The sequence below is a fragment of the Stigmatopora nigra genome, chromosome 14 (assembly GCF_051989575.1).
Source record: "Stigmatopora nigra isolate UIUO_SnigA chromosome 14, RoL_Snig_1.1, whole genome shotgun sequence".
Classification (NCBI taxonomy): Eukaryota; Metazoa; Chordata; class Actinopteri; order Syngnathiformes; family Syngnathidae; genus Stigmatopora; species Stigmatopora nigra.
The window spans coordinates 10,675,276-10,692,904 of NC_135521.1; the positions used below are offsets into that span (position 1 = coordinate 10,675,276).

A 17,629-nucleotide genomic window follows, 5' to 3' on the forward strand; every position below is an offset into this window, starting at 1 on the left:
CCATTTTCACTTCATCACAGATTTGAAATTGGATTGACTATTTATAGGCCATGAAACGACCCTTATGTGTCTCTCATAAATGAATATTTCGTCATCTCTAAATATCCTTTCGACTAATGACAGAAGAAATATGTCTCTAATATCAATAGAAACTTGCAGTGCTGGTCATACAGTGCCATTTTATCATTAATTGTTCAAATTTTTCTTTTCTAAAGTTTCTCACAATTCGCCACATACTTTTTGACTCTATTTATTTATACGACCCTTGCGAGGATAAGTGGTACATTTTTTTCAAGACAGATTCCTCTGTTTTCTGTCTTGTTGCATTGATGTCTTTCTTTAAGTTTGCTTGCCTCTAAACAAACCTCCCAAATAGTTTTTTACTTGGACCAAATTTTAATCACTGTTGACGGTTAACAACCAACATGTTTTGCAACACTGCATGATTATTTACCCTTTTTAAGAAATGTTATAATCCCCACCGTTATTTCAATTTTGTCAGGCTGGAGCCATGACTCAATTCAGTCAGCTGGTTGTTAAAAGGCTACTGAACTGGAGACTAATGACCTGATGGAATCTGATTCAGGTGTTAGTTTTGAGAATTACATTTTAAAAGATGAGTTCATATTTTTTTTCTGAGAATGAAATGATTACATAAGGGTTCCGGGTCAACATAAAAACCAATATAAACTGAGTGAAGATCCTCCAAAGCTGCTAATTCCACAATTTGATGCCAAAAGGGTTGATAACTCATAATTAATATTCTCACAAAAGCAACAGAATAAGTGAGTAAAGATCAAACAATTTATTAAAAAAAAAACAAGATTAACTTCCCTATTTTCATCTTTAGCTTATTTGCCTTACATCAAAAGACCAAAAAAAAGCAAAACCAATCAATTTTCAGAAATCATAATCTCTTTTAAAATAACACCAAGTTACAATGTGTACTAAATTTTGTAAAAAAAACAACAACAACAAAATAACAACTGAAAATGTTGGTCGATAGATGACCCTGGACAGTTGACTTTCTCTTCACTAGCGAAAAAATTGAAATATGGGCACTATTACATATATAGTGACACACACCTATTCTTCAAAAACGGTTTCAATTTGTTAATGACTTGATTTTACTGTGTTGGCCTGGGCACGCACTAAAAGAAGCCCCACTCAATACATTAATGGCATCTCCATTCATGTAAAAGATTCCATATTACAAAACATTGACTATTACAAAACCCAAAGGACGACACCTGTTTTACACTCCAATCACATCATAATTGCTTCAATTCAAAAAGTGGAAATAGCCCCAAAACATAAAAAAATGCCGTTATCGTCCAGATCCATCATTATAATAGCGTTGAAAGTAGAGGGCAAGCACTTAGGCGTTTACATATACATTAATAATTACTTGCAAAAGCAAAGAAAGGTATTGGCCCTGAAAATTGCGCAAATGTTAATTACTGAGGTGCTTATATGTGAGGGGTAAAACAAAGTGGTGGCGATGAAAAATATTGATCACTGCGGCATATTATGCGTTTGACAGAAACAGACATTGACAGAACGCCTTGGCTGTCATGCCAATAGGACATTATTTCAGTATTAACAAAATAGTGGTCCCTAATTCATTCTGCTTGATTTAGATGCAGCAAGGCAAACAAGGTGAAGCTTTAATAAATGCAGCTGCTGGAATTATGATAATTGCCTCGCAAATGGCTCTGTGCTTGCTGTATTATACAGATAATATAAAGCATGCTATGCACAGGGATTTGTTTGAAGGCCATTATTAGTCTTGGCTCTCATTCTGAAAGGAAGATACATTCCACGTATTCATCAGGAGTTATCATATATCAGCGACTTTTTAAACAGTACTGAGTTTAAACTCCATGCTTCTAATTTGTATGTCCTGTTTATACTAGAACTGTGAGTGCATGTGTGTGTAGGTGGCAGGAAAATATAATATTTTTGCCATGCTGGCAAGGGATAGTAATATTTATAACTGCTTTGACCATTTAGACTAGTGAGTCCAAATCTATGGAAGACCAAACCTACATCAAATATGATTAAAAATGGATAAAAGGAACAATAAAAGTATAAATAAATCACACTGGAGTATGTCGCATTTTAGAGAGAGGCATTTTTTTATTTAATCGAAAACCAAGAACAAAAAGACTTTAAAGTTAAATGCAGGACATAAATAATGAACAGGCATTTGTTATTGTAACATTAACATTTACAGCCTTAAAAAGACAGTTAGATTGTTAAGAAAATAAATAATAGTAACATATCTAAGCTGTACTTGAGTATTAGTCACATGCCAGGCTAAAGAAAGTGTGACTTATAGTCCGGAAAATCTGCTAAATCTGAAAAAAATGGTTTTTTTATATTCATTTTTGTTTGCTTTAATGTCGAAGCAAAAGTTTTAGCGACAACGAATAAATTGTGGCAGTGAACATACTTTCACTGCCTTTCAACTTTCAGTTTATCCGAGTTCTCCCAGGTTCATTGTAATGGTGATGCTTAGGTAAAAACATTTAAAATGTCAATGATGCTTTTTCTGTTCACATTCCTCCCCTTTGTATCTTGTAAGATTTTGTGCAGCTCTTGTTCCATCTACTTGAGGCGAGGCAAGATGTTCTTTTGTAATGTCATCACATTATGAGCCAGGTAGTCATATGTACCATGAGAGAATACTTGTAAATGGGAGCTGGATATATCCATATGTTAGCAGCGATACCTTCTCTTCTGTCTCATTAGCAGCAGTGCGGAGGCTCCCAGAGTTAGTTTTTGCGCTCCACTGGGACATCTGATGAGGCCCGACAATGTGACCTTTAACAACCTAATCAACTTTTAACACCTTTCCTGCCCACTGTCGGTTTTATTGCTGTTCGAAATTTCCTCTTGCCATTCGCTGTCAGGGCACCTACCTTATTTATATTTCTTCCGTTTTTAGTCCTCTTGTTTTTTTGTTCCAGGAACAATTCTTGTTTTGGGGAACATGTATGAATGACACAATGTAGAAAAATAACATGTGGTAGTAAGGTGTGTGACTATATACCAGGGGTAGGGAACATATGGCTCGGGAGCCAAATCTGGCTCTTTGGATGGGTGTATCTAGCTCTTTGCTAACCTGTGAGCTAAAATATGGAAATTGGTGGTGACAGAATTGAGATATTATATCTAAAACTGCTTTAATCTTATTTTTTTTGCCTGGAGACTCTTCTGGAACGCATCCTTTCATTGATTGGCAACAGCTTAAGAATCTTTTAAAAAATATTCATTTTTTTTCCTCTTTAGAAGTAGTGAAATTACTACAAAAAAATAAGTATTTTGACTTTTAAATTTGTGGTATGGCTCACAAGAAATAACATTGGAAAATATATTTAGACCAGATATAGATCATAATAATGTCAAACTTGCCACCAAAACAGTGAGAGTCCCATCAATGGCATTCAAACATGAACATTGAATGCAGTATTTTCTAATAAGTACATTTGTTAATTTTCTGTAGAATATCATAGATTTATTTCCTGAACCCTGTATTGATCATTTCTGAATTGTGTGATAATCATTGTGGTGAGCATTTTACGGCAAATTGTTTTGTATCGGGAGGCACCCAGAGGCTGATACCTTTAGTGTTCACACTCTATGAAAATGTGCAGTGATTTATTGTAATTGGTTGTCGCTGTGCTCAGTCTTGAACTTTCCCCTGCTTATTTCTTTTCTCCTTATCTTTCAGTGTCCTTCTGTTTACCGCAGTCAGTGAGAAAGCGCAAAAAAAAAAAAGACAGAGAGAGAAAACAGATTATGTAGTCATAAAATCATTATTGAAATTGTTGTAAGAAAATGCAGAGCAGAGTCATGGATGTTGCCAACATCATTCTTATAGAATCCTGTTTAAATGCAGATGAAGTTGTATACGTTGTGTTTGTTGAAGTTGGCATTGATACACAATTGCTTTAAAGCCTTCCATTGAATGACTCTTTTTATTTTCCTCAGTTGCGCACGGTCAAAATATTAAACCCTGCTCTTATAAAACAGGGATTTCCTCACTCGGCTCTTGTATTTTAATCTCATTACATTTGCGTGAGTGGTCACAACTCCAACAAGTGACACCTTGAGAGAATTGTTCTCCGGGAACTCATTAAGCGACGAGACAAAGGTCACTACAGCGGTATAGAATGTACGGACATCTGGTGGCTAGACGTTGACACTGCATAGAAGGGATAAATAGTAATGACATGATCATTTATCAAGTGGATTAACAAGCGTTAGGGGTCAGGATGAGCCCAGTGAGATGACACAGCAGGAAACAGAAAGGCCAGATAGTCAGACGCCGCACTTACGATCTGTTGCAGCATTTCAGCACCCGTGCAGGTGGAAAGCGAAATTCCTGCCCCTCAAGTCAGTTCAGGTTACACCCATACGAAAGGCCTGGTGTCAAACCTGTCGCTTGCGAGCCAGAATAGGGTCTAGTCCGGCCCGCATGGGTTGTCCGTTTTGAGTTCATTCATGGTAAAGGAACCTTATTTTGATGCGGTAGCTTTTATTTTGATAGGTATGCAGTTAAAACTGAAAAAATAGACTTGTGTGTAAGACTTGTTGATTTTTACACTTTACAGAAAGAGTAAAAACATCTACAAATCTGCATTTAGCAAACTTGCATACTTGTTTAAACATTTCCGTGAACAGGTGTTTAATTGTTTATGTAGACGTAGTGGTTTTAATGGCCTGTCCTGGTTTGCCTGCAGTAAATTGCTGTGAATTAAGTTTAAAAAAAAAAACGCTCCAAATGTTTCTTAAAAGCTAAAAAATAATGTTTCTTTACAGTTGTTATTTAACAGGCAAGTTTCCCTTTTTTTAAAGGAAGATTAGATTATATCAGATCAAATTTTATTCAACCCGTACTCTGGAAATTGGAGGTGATGTAATATTTGATGGATTGTATAGTCGTTGCCAATTTTGATTGTAGTAGCAGTGTGTTGTTGACTGATGGTGATACTCTGTGGCATTCTTTTTTTTTAAAGGAAGAACTGTGCAACTATTTTCATTCACATGCCGCAGGCAAAAACACTGTGAAAAAGATTTCTTTTATAGTTGCATGTTATTTATTTTTGTTGCCTTCTTTTAGAAGGTTTCATGCGGTTGTTGAAGTGAATTTGTGTAGATTTTGTTGAATGGTGCTTATGGCTCTATATTTTCTTTCCTCAATACATCTTCCATGACAAGGACAAACTTCTTAAAGCGAACACATATTTATTTATTTCCTATTAATTCGACTGGATTCTTCCCAAAGATATTCCTTTTAAAAGATTGGATGGACAAATTATAACCTTGTGAATGAAAAGCATATGTTTTTTTCCCCTAAACGTATCGTTAAACAGAGTGGCTGCGTATACTTTAAATTCTCGTAATATTTTTTCCATTCTATAGGTCGTGTGGTAATTTTATTATCAGGTTATGCAGGTTATGTGCTTTTTTTTATAAAAATCCTCTTATATTTTTTATCCTGATCCTCCCGTGAATCTCTGCATATCAGGAGTGGCTTTCCCGGGATTTTCTGCAGTATTTGATAGACAATGATGATCGAAAGCAGGTGCCATATCTTTTTCATCACCACACCCGTGTTAGAGATTTCAAGTGAGGGATTTTGATTAAATATATCGCTTAGTGTTGCCGTACAGAAACGGAAATTCACGCACATGCTGCGCAATTGAATTAAGACACATTTGTATCTCGCTGAGAATGTGATAGGTTTATCTATATTTATGGTACATACTGGTACTATATTTTAAATTGGGCAAACTAAAGATTATTAAGAGAAATTTTTTTACATACTAATTTTAGCTAAGATGAGGAAGTGATGTATTTTAATAGAAATATCCTTAATGTTTTTATTTCTTTTTTATTTTAAAATATTCTTTTAAGTAAATGTGTAAAAAAAATGTCAATATTTTCCTTTTTATTTGAAAGGGAAACACTAAATATTCATTTTTTCTCTGAAAATAATCATTTTTCAAGAGTAAATATACCATAATACATAGTAGTTTTTGATGAAAGCTAATTATTGACATTTCAAATGAACAAAATTATTCTTTCACTTTAGAAAATAAAAATAAGAGTTACGTATAAACATAAATTCCAATTTTTTTCAGATTTTGGCTTCAGTTTGCATCGAAAATGTTCAGCCCAGTTTAATATAATGATAAACAACATCATTTATACATGAGCTGATTTTTCGACTCATCGTTAAACTAATCGATGATTTGTCCGTTATCAAAATAATGTTTTACGGCCGCTCTAGTGTCAACTCATCTCTTATACCTTAAAGATTTACTGCATGGGACTTTCTGTTTGTTTAGATAGCATCGCAGAAGCATCTTTTCTATTGTGACTCAAGGGCACAAGCAATAAATGGTGGTTTCAAAAGCAAAAAGCTCATCGAAGCCACTGTTCGCCTCCCACACGGGAGCAAACAGCACAAAAGGCGGGTGATTATAGTGCAGTCGTGTTTTTCAGACAGATGTGTCTCCCGGGAACATGCCGCATCGACTTAATAAGACAAAATGACGACATGCCAGTCAGTGTTTACACCTTCCTCATGTGTCCTTCCATCCTTCAAAAAGATTCACTTAATTTTAGGAATAACTCAACGCATCCCACCTATAAAATGACTCCTTTTATAAAAGTCTCCCATGTTATACAGCCGATTTTCAATGGTCCAAAAATTAAGCCGACACTGACTTTAATTTTTAAATGAATACTTTATGAAATTCATTCATTAATCATTTTCATGAGCCCAATTCTTTTTGGAAAAAAAGCCCCATTCATTTTCAATGGCACATTCACCCTAACACATTGACATTGCTCATTTAGTTCTCATGGTCACTGAGTAACACACACAAACACACACACACACACACAAAAATTCTCCATTCACTCCTATTGAATTTCCCACCCACACTAAACTGAATCAGTAGATCTACCCCCTAATTTGTATTAGCAGTCCTGAATACAACACACAAGAATTGCCAGTGTATGGCTCAGAAACGACTTCAAAATCAACTGAATTTGACCAAAAATCAACTGAATTTGACTAAAAATCAACAGGAATTGACCCATAACTCCAAAACACACAAGAAATAACTTCAATCTAATAAGAAGTGACACTACAATTCCTAAAAATCAATATGAAGTAATCCGGAGCAGCCACAACTCAACAAAAAAATGACCCAAATTTCCTCTAAAATCAAGAGGATATGATCTGGAATTTCCCCAAATTAAAACAGCAGCCCGACCTCGTTTCAGCAGGAGGAAATAAATGAATCAAAAAGCAATAAAAGTAAAATCCTCATCTAAAAATGCATATCTGCTCTTACGTTTGACACATCCTTTGCTGCTCTTATTAAACATATATCAAATGTGTTGATCAGTACATATTTTGCATTTTCTAGTTAATTGCCCTCAGAAGTGAGTAGTATGAAAAGGCAACTCATAGGGAATGGTGTATACATTCTTGACGTGAATGTCAGTTCTGCGCAGTGCAGCGTTTAGGAAAAACCTCAACAATTACCACAACAGTGAGAAAGGAATAAATAAGAAGGCAGCTTTGCTTGGACTTCCCATGTTCTCTGCTGTGCTTTCACACTCAGCAAGCATGTTACAAATGTGCAGTTTGTCTTTGGCTGGCTGAGTCAACTTCAAATGCGCACACTACTTCTAATCTCCCAACCAAGTCTAATCCCTCGCTACCATTTCCGCCAATTGGAAAATGCCGAGCAAAGATGTCAGAGTTGTATTTCTGCTAGTTGTAGTTGTACCCATGCCATTTTTTTGGCTCCTGATTCTGATACCCAGCTGTGTGGCATTGGTACAGTAACACTAAAGGTCTATGGAATAGTACTACTGCAATGGACTTTAAAATTATAGGAAATCATAGTTTTTACATGTAGTAAATCCAACAAAAGTACAGAAAAGGTCAATCAAATCTTCCTGTCTTAATTAGAGGTATCACTGTATTCGTTTATAACTATCTCGCTATCAACTGCAATCTTAGAAGTAAGACAATACATTGTCTATGACAAAGGTGGTCGAATCTTTCCTCAGACCACGAATGTACCATCTCTAAAATGGTAAACCCGTATAAAAGGATGAGTAGCCAATTTGGTGGTGGCTATTTGGTTCAGTGTTCCCTGTAGTGCTTTGAAAGCACCTCTGCTGGGGGTCTCGTCCTCAGACCTCATCTCATTCCCTCCACGAACACAATGGCTCCTTTTTTTTTTTTTACCCTAAGTATGAACGTAGAATCTTTTCAGATAGATGTTGTTTTGGAGTTTTCAAGAATTAAACATGTTCTGATACTCAAGCTTTTTTTCCTCTTGTTGCTGCTTCGTTGAAGAAAAAATGTGATCCAATCAGAGCCACGCAGTGAACCAAGCTTGCAGGAATTAGATTGTGCTCCAGATAGGTTCGATACAGAGCAAGTAAACATGTTCTTATCTTGTTATCCAGCTTGCACATTAACACGTCATGTGCAGAAGATGTAGAGAAGTACAAATCAAGACCAAATCGTTTATTTAGCTGTTTACTCCTTTATTTCCATTTTCCATTCCAACCCGCCATCATTTTTAGATTATTTGAACAAAATTGCATTACTATTGTTAATAGTGAGCATGACAGTTAATATTAATTCAGCTTTTTTTCTTTTCATATCATCCAATCTTGATACTTTTGACTTTTTTCCCAAACTTTAATATTCTATATGTTGTTTTTTCTTAATTTAACATTCCTTCTCCCCTCTCAGTCAAAATTGATGCCATTTTAATGTTCCCGTCACCAAAATCATAAGAAAATCACTTCCATATAAACACACATCCAATAACAGTTAACCTATCACTATTAAAGAACTACTCTAAACTCGAGTTAGCCGGGAGATAGTAAGAGTTGGAAATTCTTGCATTATTTGTGAAGCATATAGGACACTCATCAAGAATATAGCATATAAACACATCTGCCCTATTAGAAGTACATGGTAGGGGGTGGTAGAACTGTTGCAATATGCCTGCATTTCCTTTGCTCTCTCTTTCTCTTATCGTGATTGCATATGCAGTCTCTGCCAAGCGCATACTGGTGCAGTGAATGCTTGGCCTTGGGGCTTTGTGTAACACATGATGCAACTGGCCATGAAGACACGTACACAAAAACAGAGGTCTCACTCAAACACTCACCAACCCCCATACACACACACACCCACTCACAACACATCCCCAATTCACCCTCAGATGTTTGCCAGGACCTCTGTGACCTGACTAGCTTTCCCGCTGTGTATGGTGCCTATGCCACCGTTTAGAAATACTTTTTGTTTAATGGGACATTGTGTGGATATGCATTTTTTTTCGCAATTGGTCCTTGCAAGTTTGGTTAATAGAGGTAAAACTACTAACTGCCAAATTATTTCTGGCTAGTTGAAAAGACTAAAATGTATGTTTGGATTATTATTTGTTTCCAATTTTGGATTTACTACTATATATATCAGTGGCTGACACTGATGGGGACAGAAAAAGTTTTTGTTTTTATCTCATTTTTAATATGGTTGTACCAGGATGAAGTTCTTCCCATGCATTTACTGCTCTTTCGACTTGATATTAAAAGGTCTAGTCAAAACAGAAGCTAAATGCCAACTCAACATGTGATTGCAACTACAGACTTTTTCTTGAAAGCATGTCCTCATTAAACTCAGTTAACAAGTAAAGCCTGACATAGCTCATTTTACTTAGGCTGTTCAGCACCCAATCATAAGGCACATAAAAAAATCAACCCTGTGGAGATTTTAGAATGAATTATCAAACCACAAAGTGGGAACTGTATTGCAGTTTCTATTTTACTCTTCAGTTTAGGTTACAAAATGTAAACCACTCTACATGACCTGAGTTTAGGAGGATAGTTTCAAGGAAGTTTGTCTAAAACTGCACTGCCCTTGACTGCATAGCATAAATAGTGTATTGTTTAAGTAAGGAATTGCCGTGTGGTTCGAAGGGAAATCATTGTGATTTCAAGGAAAACCATTTCAAGTCATTTCAACCTGAGTGGGTTTGTGCGTCATAGTGTAAATTATCCCCAAAATATGCTACTAATCTTGGACTTTTCAGCTCTCAGGCAGCTTGAGCCTTTCTAGCTCCCCATTATTAGGTGCACATGTGATCCCTGTGAATTGTAGTCACCCACTGACTACACTGCTTTAAAAACGGCATTGCCTTCAGGTAGTAGCTAGCTCACCATCCAGCTTTCTTGCTCCCAGGTCAGTGGGCAGCTAATGAAATCTGGAAGCAATAGGATGAAAGAGACGAGTTGTTTATAGTCAGCTGAACACTCCCTTTCTCTTATTGTTGACCGTCTGTCTTAATCTTCCAGACACCCTTTTCTCACCGTGAAGAGATCATGTTATTAGATCCCCCTCCTCGGGCTCATTTGTCATCCTGAAAACTCCAGGCCTCTACAGAGGGAATGCAGGAGCTCGGGGGAGGAAGAAACTGGCGGTGCAAGAAAAGACTAACAACAAGCACTTTGCCAAATAATCAAATATTCATTTCCTGGCTCTAATTCTATGTCATCCTATTTCTTTCAAGACAAACATCAAATTAATATTCCACATATGAAACGCTTCACCCTACAGTTCAGTACACGTTGCCAGAGTACATTTTAAGGGTTTTTAACCTTCGTTTGTGATAGTTATAGCTCTCTTATCATCAAGATTAAGGCATTATGTGATCTCTAATGTCATTTACTGAATATTTTAACACAGAGGATTAATGGGACAATGTTATATAGGTGATAAAAGTACAAGCTGTCTTCATTATAAGCCCATTTTTTAGTTTTTAGCTTGAACACGTTAGAAAATCCTTTTGCCAAAGGTCATATCTTGTAGAATGTTTTCTTCTTTTGACTAGTAGTTATAACTCACTCAGAAGCACTCAGAAGTTGCTTCAATATGTCACAATAATTTTGTTGGCACAGAATCTACTTTCGTAACACGCAAAATGAAACCTGATGGCAATTAATTAGTAGATCAGCAAGTACATCTGTTTGCATGTGCCTGCTTTTGTTTTTTACACGTACAAACCTTTAATAAATCAAGCCTTACGAAGATAAAATGGATTTTTTTTTTGCCAATTAATGCCCTTGGATTTACCAATGACCAATCCAATTTGTAACTTGCCTCTGGTCAAAAAGTGAACTACCATAAATGCTAAATAAGAACCAAGGCTACATAGAAAATGGTTGGTTAATAGATAAATTGTTTATTCACAGTAGAATGTTGACCTCTTCAACTGCCCCAACTTTTTTTTAGTCTCTTTTTCATTTTTGGCGGTTTGCTTTGTGAATCAGAATTTGACTTTTGAGAGAACCTGAGTGGGAAAAAAGAAAAGTTATTTCACATATCTGATTGGAATCTATCATTACACTGTTTGATTTATTTCCCCATACACAAGAAATATTTTTTTTTAGGATATGAATTCAAATATCGTCCCTGAACTCATTCCAATGGGCAATTGTAATATGACATTCACATTTTGTCACAAAAGGAATATATTAAATCATTCATACTACCACTCTTTACCTCTTCCCCACATTCATCAAGGACACACTCCATCTCACTCATGACCTCAGGCAAATAAAATAGTTGCATATCTAAATTAAACCATATAAATATATGAAAAAAAAATACACCATACAAGGTCTGCTGCCCCCTGAAGCCCTGATATAGCTTTAACAACAATAGAAGCATAAAAACAGTCACACTGTAGGAAAGTGAAACAAAGTATGCTGTTGGATAAAAAACATGTCTTTTGTGCTATCCAAAACATTTTAAGAGTGCTGTGCTTGGCTGACAAACTTCAACCACTGTCTATCTTTTCTTTTTTACTCCTTTCAAGCGACAGTGTGTTGTGTCAACCTGCGTCCCGCCGTCAGTGCACCACATCGGCACTCAGTCATTCCCCCGCCGCACTCCTTACTCACCCCATAAGTCGCAAGCGTAAACGAGTCAGTGTTCACAGTGTGCTGTCATCGCCTCAGCCACATCTCTTTAATCTCCCCTCTTCTTTGAGCTGCCTTACTTTTTCCCTACCGCCAAGGCACATATGAGCGAGGGAGTCGCCTAATTACAATAAACAAATATGCTCAGAGCTGCCTATGTGAGGTTGGCATAGGTTAACAACTGTGCTATAAATGTTAAATGAAGCTTAAAATAGGAAAAAGATTGGCGCAGTTTCCATAGTGATCTCAACTGTGTACTTTCTTGCTTGGCAAAGTTTAAATTAATCTTCGACTGGGATCTGTGATACACAGAAGGAAAAAAGCCATGGTTTGCTACCCTCAGGGTCTGTTTGATGTCTCTGTCATGTTTTTCCTCAATAACAGTAACTTTGTGCTTGTCGAAGCCTCGCGCGTATCTTTGCTGTAATGAAATCTCGTATACTAGCGTTAATGTCATCATGCATTAGACACAACTGTATTCATCTTCTAATGATGGCTTCCCTTGTCTATCTCCCTCTCTCTCTCTCTCTCTCTCTCTCTCTCTCTCTCTCTCTCTCTCTCTCTCTCTCTCTCTCTCTCTTTCTTTCTCCTCAACAGGTGGAGCAGTCAAAATGATGTGTAGTATGTGCAGCGTGGAGCCGTATTGATGGACGTGGGAACAGGCAGCGGTCTCACACTGATTGTGAAGACTTCCCAGGCAGATAATGTAATTGCAGTGGAGAACACAGGTGAAATGATACCATGTACTGTTGTTGACTTTTCTTCCTCCTGGGAGGGGAATTAAATTTTCTAGTGACACACATTGACGTTTTTAAAAAGCTTTGCGCATCAACAATGTTTGTCACAATGAGCGAAAAAGACAAATTACATTTATTGTTGTTCTGACTCATGTTATTTTGATACGATCAAGATCAGGACAGCAACCGTTGGAAAATGTTTTATATTTGGTTAGTTTAGCTGTTTTAAATTGGTGTTTAAATAATATAACTTGATCTGTGGCCAGATAGTGGCATTGTGTGGGCGATTATTTCTGCATTAGTTTGAAAACTCCAAAAGGCTCTCAAAAGTTTGTAGAAAAATTGGAATCACACAAAATAATCCTAGAATTTAAAAACAAAATGTAAATTCATCTCAATTGACATATTTGTATATGTTATATAGTTGGCTGGAATAGGATCCAGCACCACAACAACACTACGCAGGACTTCGACAAACACAAATAAGCATGAATATGTGCATATTTATAAACATAACAGAAATGTATTCATTTATTTCCGTATCGCTTATCCTCACAATGATTGTGGGGGCGCCGGGGCCAACCTTCTTGGCTCACAATTGAGTTATTTTGAGTTGATTTTGAGTAATCCAATAGCCTACCATGCATGTTTTGGGATTAAGGGAGGAAACCAGAGAAAACACAAACTCCATACAGAATCCACTCGGTATTAAACGCTCTATCACAACTGTGAGGCGGATGTGCTTACCACTAGTCCACTAAGCAGCTTTTATGAAACATAACAGAAACTTTATATGGTAGCTTTTGTGAAACTAACACTAGTTGATAACAGTTTTTTTGGTGATTCCATTGTCTGGACTCTATATTAGAGATCCACTTAATGATTCACTGTTTTGCTTTATGAAAACAATTGTTATGTAAGATGTTTTTTAAAGGAAAGTCACTCCGTTGAAAAGTTTGAACAAACTCCAATCATCTTTTTGACAAGCCCAAGTACACTGAAAAGGACTCATTCATCATTCAGTATTAGAAATGAAAAGCCACAGAGTACTAGTTAACAAAAGGCAACATTGTTAATAATTCTTTTTAAGTATTTTTCTACAGTTCCAAATCACACCGACCTTGTGAGAATTAATTCAACACCACGTAAATGCCTGAAATTTAATTTGTCACCGGTCAAAAAAAAAAAAAAAAAGTGAGGTAACATCTCCAAACCCGGTGACTTTGTAGCAATGACATTGGGTCATTAGTATTGCCGCAGGGTCACAAAATCGGGAAATTCTCTTTACCCAATACCAAATGGGATTTTTGACGATTGGCAGTTCTGTTTTATCATTTGTAGGGTGGCATTGAATTAACTTTGTTGACTCCTACATCAATTGGATTGGACATCTAGCGCCATCAATGGCAGCCAATGAGTTAAGCAGAGTCTGACCAAGCTATAATAACAAATACTTTACAGCAGGGGTTGGGAACCTTTTTGACAAAGAGAGCCATAAACAATTCATATTTTCTAATGTTATTCCTTGAGAGGCATACTCCCAATTTAAACGTCAAATTACATGTAAATGGTTGTCTTCTAAATTAGTAATTTCACTACTTTTAAAGTGAAAAAAAATGAATACTTTTGACATTTTTATGCAGTTGCTTATCCATGAGAGTATGCATTCTAGCAGTCTAATGCAAAAAAATAAAGAAGATTAAAGCAGCACTGGGCGTAGTATGTCAGTTCTGCCACCAGCAGGTTCCATATTTTAGCTCACAGGTTAGCAAAGAGCCAGATGCACCTACTGAAAGAGCCACATTTGGCTCCCGAGCCATTGGTTCACTACCCCTGCTTTACAGTCAAGTAAATATGCAGTAATTTATAGTATTTAAAAAGAGAGCTACAATATTGACAGTGTCCATAATGGTAACCAACAATTGATATCGTTGCAACACTAGTAAGAAGGTCATTTGTTAGGGATTTTGGTTCAGGATTCTAACATGACTCGGTGGTCTTAAATGATGCCAACTCACAGACAAAAAGGCAATTCCTTCGGAGACAAAACAAAAGTAAGAGATAGGAATAAAGAGCAGCTCTGGGTAAAGGACAGCCATGAATCATGCTGCACTTACCACTTATTACGAACATCCTGTACTGGCTCTATTGATTTCTTTGCAGCACTCACACAGAATGTATCTTCTAGAGAAGATGGAGTAATAGGTAGCAAACAGTTTCTGTAGTTGGCCTAGCAGCTGGCTGAGTGAACGCCCCAGGTGGCTGAGTTGAGGGAACAGCTACATCAGCATTTTGTGAATGTAAGGGCCTCGATATAACAAGGATAAGGCACGCGGGAGTTGCAAAGGAAGCAGATAGCAAGTAGAACAGGCAGAAAGTCGGTGTGGATTGAGTGCGATGGAAGTGATAAAGAGGGCACATGTGGAAGGGGGACTATAAAAAATGTAAAAAGTCAGCATAAAAAAGATACATCAACTACTTTTTGTCGCACTACACTATAGTAAAACTGTATTGGAAATATTTACTTGCACCAAGGGGGTAATGTTTCATTAGTCTGGGGTCATTTCAAAATGGGGGATATTTAAACTTTGAAAATTTGTCTAAAACTATTGGCATATACATGAAGGACAAACATATTTTATGTTTTTATAAAGATGTGTGGTTATTTTGATTATATGCAGAACAGAGTTGCATGAACAAAATGTAATACCACAAATAACTTTACTCTAAAACTGCGTTTTTGTTGTTTTATTTTGCATGGGTGGCCAGTAAAATGTCCGCTACTGTTGTTGCAGTTGTAAATCACTCCTCTTGCTAAGATGCAGATACGATGTTGAGCAGATGGCACCCCAATGACTGAGTGGGCATAGATACTGTACATGAGTGAAGTTGCCAGTGGTTATTACAAGCTCAATGAATGCGGGCACATGATCATATTGTGTTTTGTCACACCAGCCAAGCATAGTATAACAATACTGCAAACAGGCAGAAATCGCAGGGTCATTTTCCACAGAATGAATTTGACACATTTAAAGGGAACATGAGGACCTCAGGCTTATATCCTTCATCTCTCAGGTGTAAATTTAGAAGGACTTAAAATACTAAATCAGAGCGTTTAAAGTTAATGCTATTTTTGAAGAATTTTAAGTAGTCAATCATCCCAAAAACATGCAGTGGAGGCTGGTTGAACACTCTAAATTGCCCCTAGGTATGAGTGCCTGCTTGAATAGTTGTCTGATTCCTTGTGCCCTGCGATTGGCCGGCCACAAATTAAGGGTCCGTTGTTAGCTGCGATAGACACCAACCCTTTTTTTTAATTAGATTTTAATAGTTCTTAATACATTCCTTTTTTTTTTACTTTTATAATGAGTGATGAGTATGTTAATACTTAAGTCCTTTTTTGCTGTTTATGCTTCATATGTACTGTTAACGGATGCACTTTTTTATATGTATCATATCTTGTGCTGACCCGCCCCATCTGTCACATTTTTAAAGTCAATGTGGCCCCCGGGCCGAAAAGTTTGCCCAACCCTGGTCTAGTTCCTTCCATAGGCCCCATCAAAGGAACCTTTCACATCACAACAATAGTTACCGATCAACTGTGAGCATTGACACTGTCATATAACTGTATGCCATGGAACAAGCTCACTGGAATCCCCCTTGCCCATTTTCACTGTCTCCCTGGCCCTGCTTTTAAGGAGAACACATTCCACAAACAGGCACGGGTCAGCTCCAGCTCCCCTCAGGTAGAGGAAGCCCTGAGTATTGTGTCCCGAGCTCAGTCTAGTCAGGTCTTCTCTCACTTGGCACGGGGTTAGACAGTCTAGCATGGTCAGGCGCAGCAGGGCCGAGGATCCCGACCGTTCACCGCCGGCTGCCAGTAGTCGATGTCGCTCCATATGGTCAGTGTGAATGTCAGTGCCAGATTGGGTGAGCTTTTTTTTCTCATCAAGCCTCCATTTCTTCCGAAAGACAGCTTGTCCTACAACACGATTAACTCCGCTCAGTGTATGAGCATCTCATTCCTTGCCACGTAAACTGAATGATGTATTTGAAATGTATGTCTTCTTCACATTTGCCCACTCAAACGTAAAGGTGGCATTACATTGTGGTCGTAAGCCAATGTGTGGCTTGTGATCTCCATTTGACCTTTAATGTCAAACATTATTTGTCAGCCGAAGCCATTGCGCTTCGACTCGACGTGTATGTTTGTGTAGACGTGTACCTGTCTGACTCTTCTGTGGCACATTTTGAACAGCTGAAGAGCTAATGGTCCAGCTGGAGACAGATAGCCCCTCGATAACACGATACCCCCCAAGCCAATACGCACATGCATCACTCTCTCACACACACACACACACACACACACACACACACACACACACACACACACACACACACACACACACACCATTCCAGTCATACAGGCACTGGTTATAAATGTTTAATCTCATACGAAGCCAGTCCAAATACATTTTTAATATCTATTGAATGTTTGACTCTTTGGATTCTCATATACTGTCCTCATTGGGTTGGAAATTTATTTTATTCTTAGTGGTTGCCCTACCATTTGAAAACTACAAAAAACATGCTATATTCTGTATGTTTTTCCTCCCCTGAACATACATTTTGTCAGTATGATCAGTCAAGTTACTTACACTGTCAATTTCTAAGGAATTTCTGACAAATACTACAATACTGTGATATTTTTGCAAAGATGACAAGTTGCTACACTTTTTCCAAGAAAGAATGTGTATTTCTCAGGAGAGAGATGGTTAAATGATGTAGCGGAACATCCGTGCTTTTCATGACCAGCGGGCTTGTTGCAACATTTTCGCAGGACAGAAGCCCACGAGACA

At 37.3% G+C, this 17,629-nt stretch overlaps 1 protein-coding gene across 2 annotated transcripts in view; it reads left to right on the top strand.

The window, feature by feature from the left end:
* The window catches only part of nexmifb (neurite extension and migration factor b), a 57,696-nt gene that overhangs the window by 30,887 nt on the left and 9,180 nt on the right, over positions 1 to 17,629 (top strand). For both annotated transcript variants that reach the window (XM_077733035.1, XM_077733036.1), the window contains exon 2: positions 12,631 to 12,761. In XM_077733035.1, the coding sequence (XP_077589161.1) occupies positions 12,680 to 12,761 (82 nt within the window). In that variant the 5' untranslated portion in view covers positions 12,631 to 12,679. The remainder of the gene's footprint in view (positions 1 to 12,630; positions 12,762 to 17,629) is intronic.